The sequence below is a fragment of the Nannobrachium achirus genome (assembly GCF_963921795.1).
Source record: "Nannobrachium achirus genome assembly, chromosome: 3".
Classification (NCBI taxonomy): domain Eukaryota; kingdom Metazoa; phylum Chordata; class Actinopteri; order Myctophiformes; family Myctophidae; genus Nannobrachium; species Nannobrachium achirus.
The window spans coordinates 45,497,261-45,513,443 of NC_137812.1; the positions used below are offsets into that span (position 1 = coordinate 45,497,261).

At 42.6% G+C, this 16,183-nt stretch overlaps 2 protein-coding genes across 7 annotated transcripts in view; one reads left to right on the forward strand and one right to left on the reverse strand.

The window, feature by feature from the left end:
• Positions 1-7,671, reverse strand: part of kdm4c (lysine (K)-specific demethylase 4C) — a 52,718-nt gene extending 45,047 nt beyond the window's left edge. For all 5 annotated transcript variants that reach the window (XM_080722089.1, XM_080722087.1, XM_080722086.1 and 2 more), the window contains exons 1-3: positions 7,553-7,671; positions 4,236-4,402; positions 3,214-3,389 (exon numbers count right to left, since the gene is read on the reverse strand). In XM_080722089.1, the coding sequence (XP_080578215.1) occupies positions 3,214-3,389; positions 4,236-4,379 (320 nt within the window). In that variant the 5' untranslated portion in view covers positions 4,380-4,402; positions 7,553-7,671. The remainder of the gene's footprint in view (positions 1-3,213; positions 3,390-4,235; positions 4,403-7,552) is intronic.
• A 1,360-nt stretch (positions 7,672-9,031) lies between these two features.
• Positions 9,032-16,183, forward strand: part of ecpas (Ecm29 proteasome adaptor and scaffold) — a 33,771-nt gene continuing 26,619 nt past the window's right edge. For both annotated transcript variants that reach the window (XM_080721667.1, XM_080721668.1), the window contains exons 1-6: positions 9,032-9,104; positions 9,836-9,966; positions 12,323-12,439; positions 13,909-14,027; positions 14,666-14,815; positions 15,876-16,047. In XM_080721667.1, the coding sequence (XP_080577793.1) occupies positions 9,083-9,104; positions 9,836-9,966; positions 12,323-12,439; positions 13,909-14,027; positions 14,666-14,815; positions 15,876-16,047 (711 nt within the window). In that variant the 5' untranslated portion in view covers positions 9,032-9,082. The remainder of the gene's footprint in view (positions 9,105-9,835; positions 9,967-12,322; positions 12,440-13,908; positions 14,028-14,665; positions 14,816-15,875; positions 16,048-16,183) is intronic.

Genomic DNA, 16,183 nt, shown 5'->3' on the forward strand with positions numbered 1-16,183 from the left:
CAAGCGATTTTTTAAATATCATTGAATCTTTTAACTTCATTCAGTGTCAGGAGTCAGGACCGATGCACATCAAGGGAAACACTTTGGACCTGGCCTTTTCCTTAGGCTTAGATATTGACCGTATCTGTGCTAAGGAGCTTGTAATTATTTTGTTAAAATGTTGAAATGAAAAAAAGGAGCTCTCTGTGACTGATCACTCACTATTAGTTCTTTTAACATTTCATTTAATTTGAATTGTTTTATTGGTAAGCGCTCGTGTTTTTTACACCAGTATTATCAAATAAAGACTGCAGTGATATTATTGTATTTTTTGTGAACATGGTTGATAAAGTCAGACCTCCCCTCTGTCCTAGCCAGCAGTCAACTATGAGCCGTTTCCCCACAGTTTCTCTGCTAGAACTAACTGACCTTGTGAGTGTGATGAAATCCTCCTCCTGTCCACTCGACATCCTGCCCACATCAATGCTAAAAGATGTTTTAACTAAGTAGGCCCGTCTCTATTTTCTATTATTAATAGCTCTCTGACATTTGGTTGTGTCACCTCTTGTTTTAAACAGGCAATTGTTCAACCGATCATTTAATGTCAATCAAAAAGTCAAACTTAGATCCATCAGTACCCCTGAACTACAGACCAAACTCCAAGCTTTCTTTTACTTCTAAGGTTCTGGAAAAGAATTGTGGCCAGTCAGCTTACTGATGTCTAACATGACATTATGGACAGATTTCAGTCCGGCTTCCGTCAGAAGCACTCCACAGAGACAGCCCTTCTCAGGGTGTCTAATGACATCATGATGTCATCTGATGCGGGTGAACGACTGCTGCTGGATCTCAGCCACCGGATCATTGATACAGTAGAACACACCATTTTAATGTATAGCAGCGAGGTGTTGTGAGCTTGTAGATCTGCTATTTTTGGCTAAAGTGCTCAGAATATGGACGCTAGGATTCAAGTGGTTAATATAAAAAAAGTGTGTTCTAGACTTTTTTTGAGGGCATACTATAATCTATGATCCGCGGCTATTCGTGTGGCCAGCACATACGCCAGTGCATAAAGCCAATCAGATACGCTACTTTGAAAGGTTCACGAGGGAATACTCTTTTTCAAAGAAAATAAATCTTCACAGCATACTCTGTATACCTGCGTGACAGGTAGAACACAGCACTGCACCACCCTATAATGTGGTGTTCCACAGGGCTGTCTTAGGCCCTATAGGGCCTAGGTCCTATTATAACACATTTCAAGGGAATCTCCTACCATTGCTATGCACACAGAATATACAGTATTGTTCCTTTAAGCCAGATAGCATGGATGTAATTGTTGAACTGCATGCAGATTGAATCTGTGTGTAAGAAAACAAAGCAAAGAATCTACTTCCTTCGCCGTTTAAGATCATTTGGTGCTAGTAGACAGATTCTTCTTATGTTATTATGAGTGTTCTTCAGTACTGTAGTACCACCTGGTATGGATGCTTGTCTGCAGCCCTTAAGTCACAACTGCTGCAACAACTGAACATTTGTTCAAAGATAGTTGGACAACCACTTCAGAGGCTATATACGACTACGTATGAGAACAGCATTCTAAGGTTGGCAAGAAATATTACCTCTAATAGTAGCCATGTGTTGCATAGAGAATATAGGCTGCTGCCTTCAGGAAGGAGATACAGTGTTCCAGCATACAATAAGGTCAGACTAAAAAGGTCTTTTGTCCATCAGTCGACATTAAGGCTTAATCAGGAGTTTGGCCATAGGTAGGCTTGGCGGTGGACACTGCTCTTGTCTATATTATCCTTATTGTATATGTAAACCTGCCTTGTTTTTGTTCCCTGTGTCAAATGTTTGTGTATATGTTTCGCATACATGGCTGCTGTGTCGCAAGACAAATTTCAGTGTGAACTGACAATAAAGTACTATATCATATCATATCATATCATATCATATCATATCATATCATATCATGATTGTTTGTCTGCCACTAAGGGTTTGAATGGCCAGCAACTTTCTACAACTTTCTACAAGTTTTAGTTATTGCTCCAGATAAGATTGCCGCAAATGTTGCAAAATGTCTTGGGTCCTAATGTATGTTCAAATCTTAGAGGCCATGGCATCATACTCGATCAGGTCATGCTTTTAGACAAGCATATTAACTCTGTCCCGACCCGCACCTGTTTTTATCCATTGTCTCCAACCTAGAAATGATAATTCATGTGTTTGTGTCTTCATGCTTGGACAATTATGACTTATTTTTCACATATCTCTCTAAGCATCTCTGAACCGCCTACAACTAGTCCAGACTGCGGCTGCCAGGCTACTGACCAGGTCCAGGATATCCTATCACATAACCCCATTCTGGCCTCCTTACACTAGCCCCAGTTAACTTCAGAATCCATTTCAAGGTTCTTTTAATCACATACACAGCCCTCCATGGTCAGGAACCCCATACTGTATGTATGTGACCAGCTCAAGCCTTATGTTCCCCAGTAGGTCTCTGAGATCCTCATCCCACGAGACTTGAGAGCAAAGGTGATCACGCCTTTGCTAGCTTTGCCCCTAGGCTATGGAATGATCTCCCCCTAGACCTCAGAATTATGGCCTCTGTGGAAATCTTCAAAAGACCATCAAAGACTCACCTGTTCAAACAGGCTTCCACATAGCTCCTTTGTGATTACAGCTCTGTGTTGAGACTTATTCTGAGTTTGTTTGTTTTCTTTGACATTGTTTTGGTTGATTTGCTATATGGTGATTGTTTTATTCTGTTTTTGATTATTTTACTGATATGCATGTGAAACACTGTGACTATCAATGTCTGTGAAAGGTGCTCTACAAATAAATGTAACTTACATTTTCAAAACATTTAGAAAAAAGAAAAGAAAAAGAAAAACGTTTTGGACATACAAGGTTTCTGCGCAATCTTAAAATCACTTTAAGTCGTTATTTTAGGACTGAGGCTGATTCTAAAAACGCCTTCTAAATGCTGACCTAAGCTTTCTGGAAAAACTTCAAATATTTATTCAAAAATGAATACTGTCAATTAGAGAAAGCCTATTTGTGAGGTCCCTCAAGAACCTGAAAAACATTATTTTATGTACAAAATGAATTATGAGAAAAAGGAAACATAGTCAAGGTTGAGCTAAAACAGAAAATGATGCTGCCTTTGCATATCGGCACTCAGACTTTGGTTTAACCTCCCACAAATTAAGCCATTATTATACTGACTTGTCACTGTTTGCTAGTTGTCTGAACTCCTGCACCGTAAGAGGTTTCTTCTGGATGTTATATTGGGTGAAGAGCCCTGATTGGCCGGCCACCATTTGCTGGATAGGAGCAGGGATCACGAGGTCATCTATGTTGTCATAGGAACGACGTGGCTTCCAACCTTTTGGAGGAATCACCTGGATGGCAGAAAAGGAGATAAAAGGATAATGAAACAAGGTTCTTATAGCGTGGTTCTCAACCTTTTCAGGCCGCGACCCCCCAAATAATCATATTTGAAGTGCCCCCCCCCCCCTCTCTGTACAAGCACTTGGAATTGTGGGAGTTGGCATTACATTTAGTTTGACTCGATCTGTTCCATTGTGAAAATAGCCGATCTACATGCTCACAACGCCTCACTATAGCGAGGCATTGTGAGCATGTAGATCTGCTATTTTCACAATTTCTGCCTATAATATTTGACAATTTGACCAATGTTTGACCAGAGGTACTAAAAAGGTCTTCAAAGTCCTTAAATTGTCACTTTAGAAATGTGCAGATACCCTGTATTAACTTAAACTGTATGTTGGTCTGTTTACTGTTGAGTGAGAAAACAATGTTAACATTTAGCTAAACATCTGGGGACCCCCCAAAATAATGTGGGGACCCCTCTGGGGGTCCCGACCCACAGGCTGAGAACCACTGTCTTATAGGACAGAAAATGGTCAAGTGTATTCAGTGTTTCTGATAACATTTCGTAAAGTAGAAGGGACACCTCTACAGTATAAATAATGTAATGCTACTCATGATGTTGGGTGAATGTGTGTAATGAGAGTGTAATAAGGCTGTCTAGTTTTATAACAACTATGAGCAATTGTTTCAATCACTACTTGATGGTATGTAATTTTCTTTTTACATTCAATTGTTGGCCTTATTCACAAATGGCATCATATTCCAATTCAATTATAGTGTTTCTGTCATTATAACTGGATTATCACAAGGATTATTGATGCACACAGCAACTGACACATTATGCCTATACCCACCTTGGCCAGACCTGCCCGGTGTGCCCCTTGAGACTCCATATAAACCAGATACTGGTTGAAGTCCTGGAATTCCTCCATGGTAGGCCTAAAGGTCATAATCTTGCAGGTGGGGTTCGCAGGGGTATACACCTCTGCTCCCGCCATCCTGCCAGTTTACCAGATAAAGCCTGTAAACAGAAAAAAAAAACATAATTTCGGAAGGTTAATGTTATACTACGTCAACTTTTCAAACACAGCAGTCAGTATTAAAATGGCGCTGAGAGTGTGTATGTTTGGCTTAAAACAAAAAGCTTTTGTTAAAATGTAAATTTAAAATACGTTTTCAGGTGGGGAGTGAGACACCAATTTTCATCCAATCAGGAGCTCTCTTCCAATTTCACTTCATTTTCTGTCCTGTATGAGTTCTCTCTCTCTGAATAAATGTGTGTCCCTCCCTGGTGCTGATAATGTATTTTCTGTTCATTACAAAAGCTGGAGAGAGGGGCGCCCGCTGGCCTACTGGTCCAGGCGTATACCACTTAGGCATGGATGCCTGGCGGCGTCGCCAGTTCGATTCCTGATCCGGACGACCTTTGCCACGTGTCACTGCCATCTCTCCCCCCATTTCCTGTCAGTCTATACTGTCCTATTAATAAACGGCATAAAAGCCCAAAAACAAATCTTTTAAAAAAAGAAAGAAAAGCTGGAGAGAAGGGGGGGAGCCCTGTTAACACTCTGTTGCAGTGGTAGGCAACAGGTAGCCATGATGCCTATACAGATACCACTGGCCCACCAGTGATATCTGGCTCTGAAAATACATGTGCAATATCTGACTGACAGTCCCACATTTTGTATGTCGGATATGGACAGCAATGGCTTTGATTTACAAAACTGTGTAGGATGAATGCACAGTCCATTGATTCAATGTTATGGTTTCACATTTCTTTTTAGACTTTTGGATGAAAAACACTTCTAAGACTAAAATGTTGTAAAAATGTGTTGTTTCTAAGAAACCTTGAAACATGAAAGCCGTATGACTGTCTCTAGATAAAATGTAAACATTTTGATTATAACTAAATATCCTACAAGTGCCACATGCATATTTCTGTATGCACCTGTAATTTTTGATTTCATTACACACACGCACACATTTCCATCAATTATAGGACACACAGATTTATTCATTAACTTGTATAGCAATAGTTATTATTGTATATTAGGTGGTTTGTTGCATGTCTCAGGCCATACATTTTGTCCTTGTTTGTGTTCTGGCACTCCTAAGGAGTGCCAGAACACACTTCTATTGGCTTACTTGCCAACCCCCAGACTGACTAGTCTATAGCAATGATTACTGTGGTAATATAGTAGAGCTTTTTGAAGCGGTGAAAGCCGCTTCTAAGGTGTGGCTTTGTGTGTCCCGTACCTGTCCCGGGCATCTCTGCGCTGTGATTGGTTAGTTTTGTCTGTCCCGTACATGTCCCGTGCATGCTTGACCAATTGAGGATTGGTCAATCTTCACATGCCAATTTGGCCCTCCAGACAAAATCATTCACTCATTCAGAATTCAAAAACAAATAAAGCACATAGAAAGTATAGATCTAGAACACAGAATGTATAGATCTAGATTATAACACAGATTTCATAGCTCTAGAACACATAGAATAAAAATTCACCGCTTCACTTCGAACCGAGGTTTGATTTTTAACACTCGTTTAAAAAAAATATTATTATTATTATTACACCTTTACAACTTGCCGTGAACACTACCAATAACTGTAAAGAAAAGTGGACTGGTTAATGAGCCCAAGGAGATTTCCCTCTGTGTTATTCACAGGTTCGCCACTAGATGGAAGTCAACTTTCATTTAATGTCGATGTGATAATGATGGAGACAGCATCATGCATGAGACACCCTCTGTGGATTTTGGTCCCTTGTCTTGATCCCCCATCCCACTCCCAACTCAAAATGTAGTTGCTTTGGGACAAAGGACCTTATCACCCGCAGTGGCTGTTATTGTGATTTCGCCGTGGTAGTTGACAATAATCACGACGATATTTAATGACATGATTCGATTATGTAACAGGTCATCATAGCAATGATGAAAGTAGAAAGAAAAGGCAAAACAACTTTGATGATGCTGATGCATCGCATGCATGTAAATTAGAATATTACAATAGTCTTATTTAACCTTAGTCTTCTTCATCAACACAAATATATACAGTATATAAACAGGCTATTCTGCAATATAAAGTATTATTCATAATAATAATACCGATAAACAACAATACAGGTTCACTGCATGGCCCATTACAGCGCTAATATATCAAGCTTTTTGAATTCCAGAGTAAACGTGTGAACAGACGCTTAGCTTTGTTGTCTGACTAGCAGCAATCTAGCCAGTTAGCCTACGTTTTGTTGTGATGCTAAGCAATGGCTGGTCGCTGATCAGCTGTCTGTCTGTCTGTCTGTCTGGGTAATAAGTCCCCATTGTAGCGTCGTTAATGTGAACGTAAAGACAGAGAGTTGATAAGAGTTCACCTCAGGAGCAGGTTATAGCGGTTATTACACAGTTATAACGCCAAGAACAACCTACCTATAGGTATAGCTATCTGCTAGCACCACCACAGCTAAGCTAACTTAAATGCTGGAGACTCGGGGATTTAAATGCCCCTTGCAAGGTTGCTATTGCTTCAGATGCTATAGGCCAGTTGTTGTGCCACATTTTGTATCCCCATCAGAATCGGTTTCCCCACAATGTTCTCGTCTATGAATGTTCCCAAAACAACTTTAGCATGTTCGACCACAATGGATCCTCGTTTTAGGCTCTTTAATTGTTGTAAAGATATGCGAGAATATAGATATATATATTTTACATTCTTTTTATATTTTAAACAAAGAACATGTCTTTTGTATTTCCTCGCGTGGAACCCGAAGGGGACGGGGCGAAACACATTCTGACGGAACACACATTTCTGCATAACACCTCCGTGCAACTATATAGCCTGAGCTTGGCTCTGTTCAAAATGTATTTGGGTCTCTTTTCATTACTTTGATCCGTGGCTTGTTAGACAGAGTCGTGTTCAAGTCGAACAAGAACATTATTAGCAACGTTACACACCCATGGTTACACCGCGAGACCACACGAGCGCGTGCCAACTTGGTGTAGCAGCTGCTGAAAGCTATGGCTGCATGCTAGCTAATTTAGCACAGTTAAAGCAAGTAAAAGTGACGACAATTAGACCTCTAATAGCTCCATTTGACGGTTAGACCAACGGCTAAATCACCAATATACGCAGTTCTACATGTCGCGTGTCACTGTCATGATGCTTTGCATTTACCTGGTTGCAGAAACACGAATGATCGCACTGTTGTTTTGTTTATCCTCTTTCCTTCTCCGTGCACTCCAGCTGTTTCACATGACAGCTGCTAGTTGAACACACAAACACACACACACACACACACACACACACACACACACACACGGACGCGGACGCGTTCCTGGTCGCCACTCCACTCCACTGCTGCGCTGCTGCCAGTCTGTACTACTGCTGTGTTAGATCTGCTAAAGCATGTGATGGCTTGGCTTTTTAGTGTGAAATACTTCATCAGTACATTGTGAGATCTGATAACCGTCTGCAAACGAAAGCTGCATACAAGTCCAAGCAGGGACAGGCAGCAGCTGCCTATTAGGCTGCACCTGCTGCTCAATATGAATATATTATTGTGTTCCTGAAAAATAATAAAAGCATCCAACCATCCATTCTATGGTCAATGTAGCCCTGGCTAGAATGTCTGTGGATCTTACACTATTTTGATATAATATGTATAATAATAACTTTATATATTATGTCCGAAACTGAACACTGTGGCATTGTTTGGGCTATATATATTTTTTATTTGTATTTCTGTTATTTTATTCTCTCTCTCTCTCTCTCTCTCTCTCTCTCTCTCTCTCTCTCTCTCTCTCTCTCTTTCTCGAGAAAGAGTGAGAGAGAAAGAGAGAGAGAGTGAGAGTGAGAGAGTGCACACTTTGGGGTGAGAAGAATGGGCAGTGGGCACCGCAACTGAGGCCGCACTATGGATATCTGGGCACCAAACAGAGCTGGGCACTGGCACTGGGAAGGGAACACTGGGCACTAGAAAGAGTGGGCACTAGAGGGTTAAGGTTAGGCATAGCCTAGATCAGAGCCCTAGAATGGAGAGTTGCGTCACTCCCGTTCACTTCATGGGGCCAGGTCTTCTACGCACACATCTATTGGCGTATAGTGACAAACGGCCAACCGGAAGTTTACAAAATGCATTGAAGTCTATGAGGTGTAAAGTGACAATGAACCACGTGACCAGCGCTGTTTCTGACCCCGCGGTGACACCACTCTCTGATTATACTGCTCTGGCCTAGATATGACGATAATGTTCGTGCTGATTCACACAGGTGATCTAGCTATAGACAGGTAATAGCTGGCACATTCATGCGCATGCACATTCACGCACGCGCAGAAGACCATGGTTATTACAAACATACAGGCAATGTTCATGTTTACTGATTATTGGTTAGAAGAGCACTGAATAAATAAATACATACATATGTATATATATGTATATATATATATATATATATATATATATATATATATATATATATATATATATATATATATATATATATATGCAGTGTGGCACCTGTGCGCGTGCGTGCATGTGTATGCGTGCGTGTGTGTGTGTGTGTGTGTGTGTGTGTGTGTGTGTGTGTGTGTGTGTGTGTGTGTGTGTGTGTGTGTGTGTGTGTGTGTCGCATGCATGCACTGAGTCTGTGCACTGTGCAGTGGCACTCGGTAATCTGGGAGGGTCGCTCTTGACTTTCTCTAAACATGGCTGCTCAGGATGAACTCAGTAAGTTTGTCTAAGCTCTCATTGATCTGTACAGATGTCATTGGCGTTGATGTCTGTTAAATGTACACATTATACTGTATTGGGTTTTCCTCTTTTGAACAGCAGAAACGGCACTAAAATAATGTAGATTCAAAGGTTAGCGCAGGAGTGGCACCACAGTTAGCTAACCGGGGCTATTGCTGCTATAGCTAGCATGCTAACGTCATTTGCCCAGTCATGGTCAAAATTAAAGTATCACGGTTAAATATATTGACATTTGGCTGTGCTAAACCTTAGTGGATTTTTAGAATGTTCGGCTCATCAAGTATTCGTTTTACAGACTGTCACGGGCAATTAAAAGCCAATGTCCTGAGGCAAAGAAGCGAGAATATGCGTGAGGATAGTCAGTGAGTTAGCCTGCTGCTGTGAACCATGCCAACAATAAAAGGGCTGGGTGGGTGATGATGGATACAGCAGCAGGATATCTTGAGATTCAGTAACCCCAGAATGGTTGATATTTTCCATACATTGCATTCAAGAAGTGAATGCAGGTGGAGACTTCACCTCATGGGCACTAGATATAGTGGAACTTTGAACAGAAAACTATTAGATGTGGCTCTCACTATCACTATTAATAATAATGACTAGTTGCCTACCAATACGGCAAACATTTGCTACGAATGAGACAGTTACATTGTTGGAAAGGCCTAAATTATTATAATAATTTATTTCAATTTCTTTGTATTTCACAGATCAGTTGGAACGCGTGTTCCTTCGCTTGGGCCATGCAGAGACAGATGATCAACTACAAGACATAATTTCCAAGTTCCTACCCCCTGTACTCCTCAAACTCTCCAGTGTTCAGGAAGGAGTGCGGAAAAAAGTAAGTAAGAGACTCCAGTATTCTGTGTATCTGATTGAAATCAGCCATAGAGGCGGCAGTAGTTCAGGAGGTATAGCGTCCCATATTTATTGTATGGTGTAGAGGAGTGGCAATGTGGCACCTGTGTGTGTCGCATGTGTGTGCCCTGCATTGAGACTGTGCATTGAGTTTGATGCCCTGCCCCTCCAGAAATGTGTCAAGTGGCAACTGCTCCAAATGAACAGGTTGGTGCCTTGCATGGTTGCCTCAGCGTGTATGAATGTGTGAATGTAACGCACATTTGTAAAGGCCTTGGAAAAGATGACCAACTAGACTAGACTGCACTGCACTCTGTCGTCGTGCCTTCTTGTTCACTCGTGGCCATATATGGCCTGAGTGCACAAGTACTGCGATCGCTGCTGTCTCTATGTGGGAAAGTTGGCACTCTGTTGAGGTGCCAAGTGCTAACTTGCACCTTGTTATTTATACCACTATTGGTGAGAACTTAGCGCACCTGGGCGCGTGCACATGGCTGCTTTGGCATGTATACTCTTCTGCTGAGCTGGTCGAGTCATCAATGTGATGTCAGAACAGGTCAGCTATATCCATACAGTATATGGAGTCCGTGAGATCAGATGGGGGATAATCTTTGTAATGTTTTTGTTGGTAGTCATGGCCGCCAGTTCCCACCTGTTGTCATGTGGGAGTCCAGACTGCTCCAGATCATGCTGAGTGACTGCTAGCTTGCATAACATTTTCAGGTCAGGATGTACAGGTCACTGTACATCCAAGGTTTCCTTTGTGTGCTCAATGGATGATAATACGATCTCCCAACATGCAGCAGCACATCCCAAACAACCTACACAGGCTTTTCCGCTTGGGCTCAACCTGCTTCCAGGAAAGGGTCTCTTGACTGAATTTCCACAGATCATTGCAGCACTTGTTCATTTTGTGGCCACCAAATATGTACAGCTCTCCATTGTAGGCAAAAGCTGAATGATGCGAACGTTCTTCTGGGATAAGGTGTCCAGAAGGTTTGCTCAGTCAGCAGTTGGTCTCTGTGTCATACACTCTGATGACTGATGCTGTCTCATGTGGTCTATGACTTTTTGAGAAAAGTCATTTTTTGGATAAATAATTCACAAATAAATTAATTCAAATTAAACTATGTAGAACCGTATCGCTTAGCAAAATGCAAGCAGTCAAGTCCTGATGAAGCCGGTCAATTTGACAAAAACATATGTTGCAATTTGAAACCAAGATTATATTTATATATCTCGCTGCAGACCCCCATCTGTTTAATTCAAGGGACCCCCAAGAGCAAATACCTAAATGCTATGTTGTTATATATACAGTAGGTCCTTAACCCTTTCCTCACCCATCCCATCCTATAACTACTAGGAGCAGGGATTTTGCTCTGGAGCAATTAGGGGAGAGTCTTGCTCTGGGACACATTGCTGGCCTGGCCTGGAATCGAACTTGCGACTACCAGGGCCTCTGGCTGTCCAGGCAGGTTCACTAACCACTCAGCTATGGCTGCCCATAAATGACGTACAGGTACAGTCGTACACAATAAGTAGTAGGGGGTCCCTGCCTCCCTGTTTCATCTCTCTCTCAGCTAAGGGGTCCTTGGTCTCGAGAACGTTTCAAGCTCTGATCTATAGCAAATATAACTATAGAGAAAGGTGCAATTCTGGGATATTGCGACCGCCACGTCGCATATACAAACTTTAGAAGGCAGTCGTAGCCAATCAGGAGGGAATATGGGAAATGGGACAGATCCATGTTGATGACATGACCTTAGAGATACTGTGTACCGCTTTGCATGATTTTAGGCCAAAATCTGTAGGAGCAGTGTCCAAAAATGTGTTTTGCAAGAATCAGTCTCATGGTGGCGCTAGAAGAGGGCCATGTGAGAAATTAGGGGTGGAGGTTGTGGTTTGGCAGCCAAGGAGTGTGTGTGCAAAGTTTGGCATGGATGGGGGCAACGGTGGCGGAGATATGAGTAGGGGAAAAGTGTGACGTGACGTGACATGACTGAGAGACAGTCAGATTGACAGAAAGACTGACAGGTTTTGATAAACACTTTGCCAGCAAGTTGAATGAAAATAGTGCTATATAGTAGAAATATGTCAACAATACAAATGACGTTGGTTTTGTGGATTCGTTTATTATTCAAAATGGGGCCGGCCAAATCAATGGAAAATGACCACAGCTCTGTCCACGGGACTGGGGCAACCAGTAAATGAATTCCTTTGCAACGACTAAATTAATGTCAAATATTTCCTACAGCTTCAGGTTTAAACATCCGAACCAACACTTTAAGCTACAATTTGTACATAAATAGTCTGACTATACTTCATGTCCTCCCTTCTAGGTAATGGAGTTGTTGGTCCACTTGAACAAGAGGATTAAGAGCCGACCCAAGATTCAACTTCCAGTAGAAACTCTGCTTGTGCAGTACCAAGATCCTGCAGCTGCATCCTTTGTTACAGTAAGAACATGTTTTGAGCTCGAATAAGTGTCGTGATTTTTGTCCATGTGTTTATGTACAGTGGTCCCTATCTGTATGTCCCTTTTCTGATTGGAGAATTTGCCTCCTGTGACATCATGTGGGTCTATCATACATCATCATCATACTATACTGTATTCTCTAGTGTGAAATGTCACACAGGTGTGATTTTTATACTGTAGCTCTGTTAAATCCAGATATTTTGCACAAGATTACAATAATCATGTTTCTAATTTTGGTATAGCACTATTAACACATCGGCTGCCCAAAAGGTGGCGCCAGAGCCCCAGCTAAGTGCCCAAAGACACTCTATTGACCTCCATAGAAGAATACAAGGCCCTGTTGCGTCAATGCATGCGTCATGACGTCACTTGGTCACATGAGCGCAGACAGGATGTTATTGTGTAACTTACTGTATGGGCCAGTGTTGATCATAGCTGTTCATTGCCGATCAAAATTTGGACATTTTGCCGCACGCGGCCACAGTTTTAGCCATAAAACAAACATCAGAGATAAAGGGCGTTAAAGATGGGGAAATGCATTGGAGTATACAGAGAAAAACGGCCACGCGATGCTCTCAGCGTCGACTTGAAGCGACTAGCGGCTAATGGGCTACATCCAGGCGCAGCCCCAACGTAACGGTGAGATTTAAAGTTAATACTGTATATACAGTAAACACGTCAACGTGTCGTGGGCCTCCTGGGACATCAAAGAGATTGGCGTGTAGACACCTCGTGGGCACCCGCTGTGTTAACTGTTCTGCTGCTGTTGACGGCGCTCACCGTCATTGAAAGGGTTAATACCATGGCGCCGTTGACGGTGAGGACTGTCAATCTTACTGTATATACAGTAAAGGTATTATTACTTACTGTACGTCGCTCCGGTCCCGCCCGCATCGGTAATGTCCGCGATTTGTTTACAACGCACGTCGGGCGTGCACGCGAAGTGAAGCTCCTCCATGTTAAGTCAATGGAGAGGCCCATAAAGAGACCTCATTTTCTCCAAAAGGGACATTCTTATACAAAGGATGGTCTCCACTCTTCCATACTGTAAACAAAGGATGGGCGCAGCCATGTTCTCTTCTGGACCCACACTGTCATGTGACTAGATGACGTAATCGTTGCCGTCAAGTGATAATCCAAAAAAACAAAAACAACCCCCTTCCAGCCCTTCAAAATAATAGCGGCGGCCTATGGAGGAAACGGCGTGGCACCGAGGCACCAAGCAACCTTCAGATTAAGAGGCACTATTAGTGTTAAGGGCCATTCAGACTGAGAACTAAAACTATAAAAGTATATTTGTATAGTTATCGTGCAGGTGGGAATAGCGCTTTAGTCTATACAACAGTTCGCTTTTCATTTAATAATAAAGTTTATACATGCTAACCTGTCAGCCCATGTATGTACCACCAGTCCATTGCTTTATATTGAATGTCTTTCTCTTTTTTTCAGAATTTCACCATCATCTATATCAAGATAGGTTACCCTCGTTTGGAGGTTGGCAAACAGTGTGAACTTGCCCCCACCCTGCTCACTGCCATGGAGGGCAAGCCTCAGCCACAGCAGGACAGGTGAGGACATGCACATAGGCACAGCATGTGAAAGCAATGTTTGACATTACAATTTATTATTATCAAGCTATTCTTGTGGTGTGGCTATAGGCCAAGCTGCCTTGAACAGGGTTTGATTATACAGTATTTAGATATAGTGTAGATTATGTCTGCTGAAAAGTAGACCAATCATGGCTCATGCCTTTTTGTGCTTGATGTCATAAAACAGGAGCACATCTGTGGCCATGAAAGCCTGAAATGCCTGTTGAAGTGAAACTTAAGAAGAGCATGAAAGAGTGTTTGAAAATATAGTCATGTGAAAACATCTAGTTATGTCACTATGTATGTAGTTTTGAATGTGATTAATAACTACTGTATTCATTGTCTGAAATGGGACCAAAATAAACTACCAGTAACCTAAAAACCTAAAAGAAAAACACATTTTTCTTTGAAGCACTTAAGGTCCTTTCCCACTGGGGCGCTATTAACGATAGTTCGTATCGTGACCCTTGTACGGTTTTATAATAATACTTGTCTTGTTTTGATTTGATTTGTTTGGGTTCATAATCGGTTGAATAAATGCCAGAAATCAAAAAAACATTTTCCTCTGCCTTGCTGTTTTCTAATCTAATCCCTCTCCAAACTATTTATTTTCCTAGTTTGATGCACCTGCTGATCCCCACACTCTACCATATGAAGTATCCCGCTGATCCCTCCAAGAATGCCTCCCCCTTCATCCTGGTAGAGAGACCAAAGACGGTGCAACTACTGCTGGAGTTCATGCTCGACGTCCTACTCATGCCCTATGGGTATGCATTGGATTTCTGCATTGATTTCTTGTAAGACAAAGAAGAGCAGGGCCTGTGTATGAAATGCCCGAAAGCACAATAGGGAAAGCTACTCAGGCTGTTTGTCACTTTCAATCCAGGTCAGTGAAGATTTATAAAGGAGACCAGTGGAGCATGTCGTATTTATTATCAAGATGCACCCGTAAGTGTTGTTAGAGTTGCAGTCTGTAGTAGAGGTCTGCAGCGGGAGCGCACTCCCGCAGGACCTGCAGGTCCCTTCGCAAATAGTTGCGGCGCGGGCGGTCTTTTAATCCCTGCGGGCGGGAGCAGTCGGTCAAAATAAAGCCAGTGGACCACGCAAAATCCTGCACTCTCCCGCAATAAACGAGACATAGAGCTTATATCTATACTTTCTTTAGCAAGATGTGAACATGTAGAGAACGTAATTCGCTCTGCTGAGGACAACGCACGCACCAGTCTCTCTCTCTGTCTCTTTCTCTCTCTCCCTCCGTGGCACCGTGACGTCCCTCTCTCTCGCTCTTCCTCTCTCTCTCTCATTTTGTTCTGATGCTACCGTGAGCAGCGTGTCGCGGCATGCATTGTCATTCATTATTTAATTCAATATATAACTATTTATATATGTTCCTCTCTCCCATCGCAATATAAACACATTCCCACATGTGTGTGCAACCCCTCACAAATGCTCCTCTCATCGCGCACACTTATTCTGTTTGGTATTGAATGGTTTTGGATCTCAATGTGTCTTCTATGGGAGGGAGGCTGTTGGACGTGCATAATTTGTTTGTTTGCGGGCGGGAGCGGGCGGACAGGAATTGTCTGCGGGGCCGTGCAGGCGGTCAAAAATGAAATCATTGCGGTGGCGGGCAGGAGTGGTCAGAAATCAAGTGGGAGCGGGCGGTAATGGGATTAAAAAATCTGTCCCATGCAGACCTCTAGTCTGTAGGTTTTATTAATGGTTGGAGTGTGTGTGTGTGCGTGCGTGCGTGCGTGCATACACAGTATACATTACAAATATTTTGATTTGAGGCCCTTTGACCGACTTTAATTCTGAATCCCTCAGGTTTGTGCTGAATGAATCCCCCACCCGCCCTGCTCCCTCCCCACCCCAGGGAGTCACTGGGCCAGTGGTCACCGCTGCCCCAGGTCTCCCCCAGCCTCCCCCAGGGATGAGTGTCTATGCTGCCAAGAGGGTGATTGGAGAAGCCCAGTGGAGTGCTGAGCAGCTGGAACAGGTAGCCTACCTACCGCACATGAGTCAGGAAAATGTGCAGGCGAAGTGCAACGCCAAATTGCTTTGGCAAGGTGGTGGTCTTTGATGGGACGTAATCTTGTATATCGTCACTGTCAGGCCAAAACCTTGTATCTCCA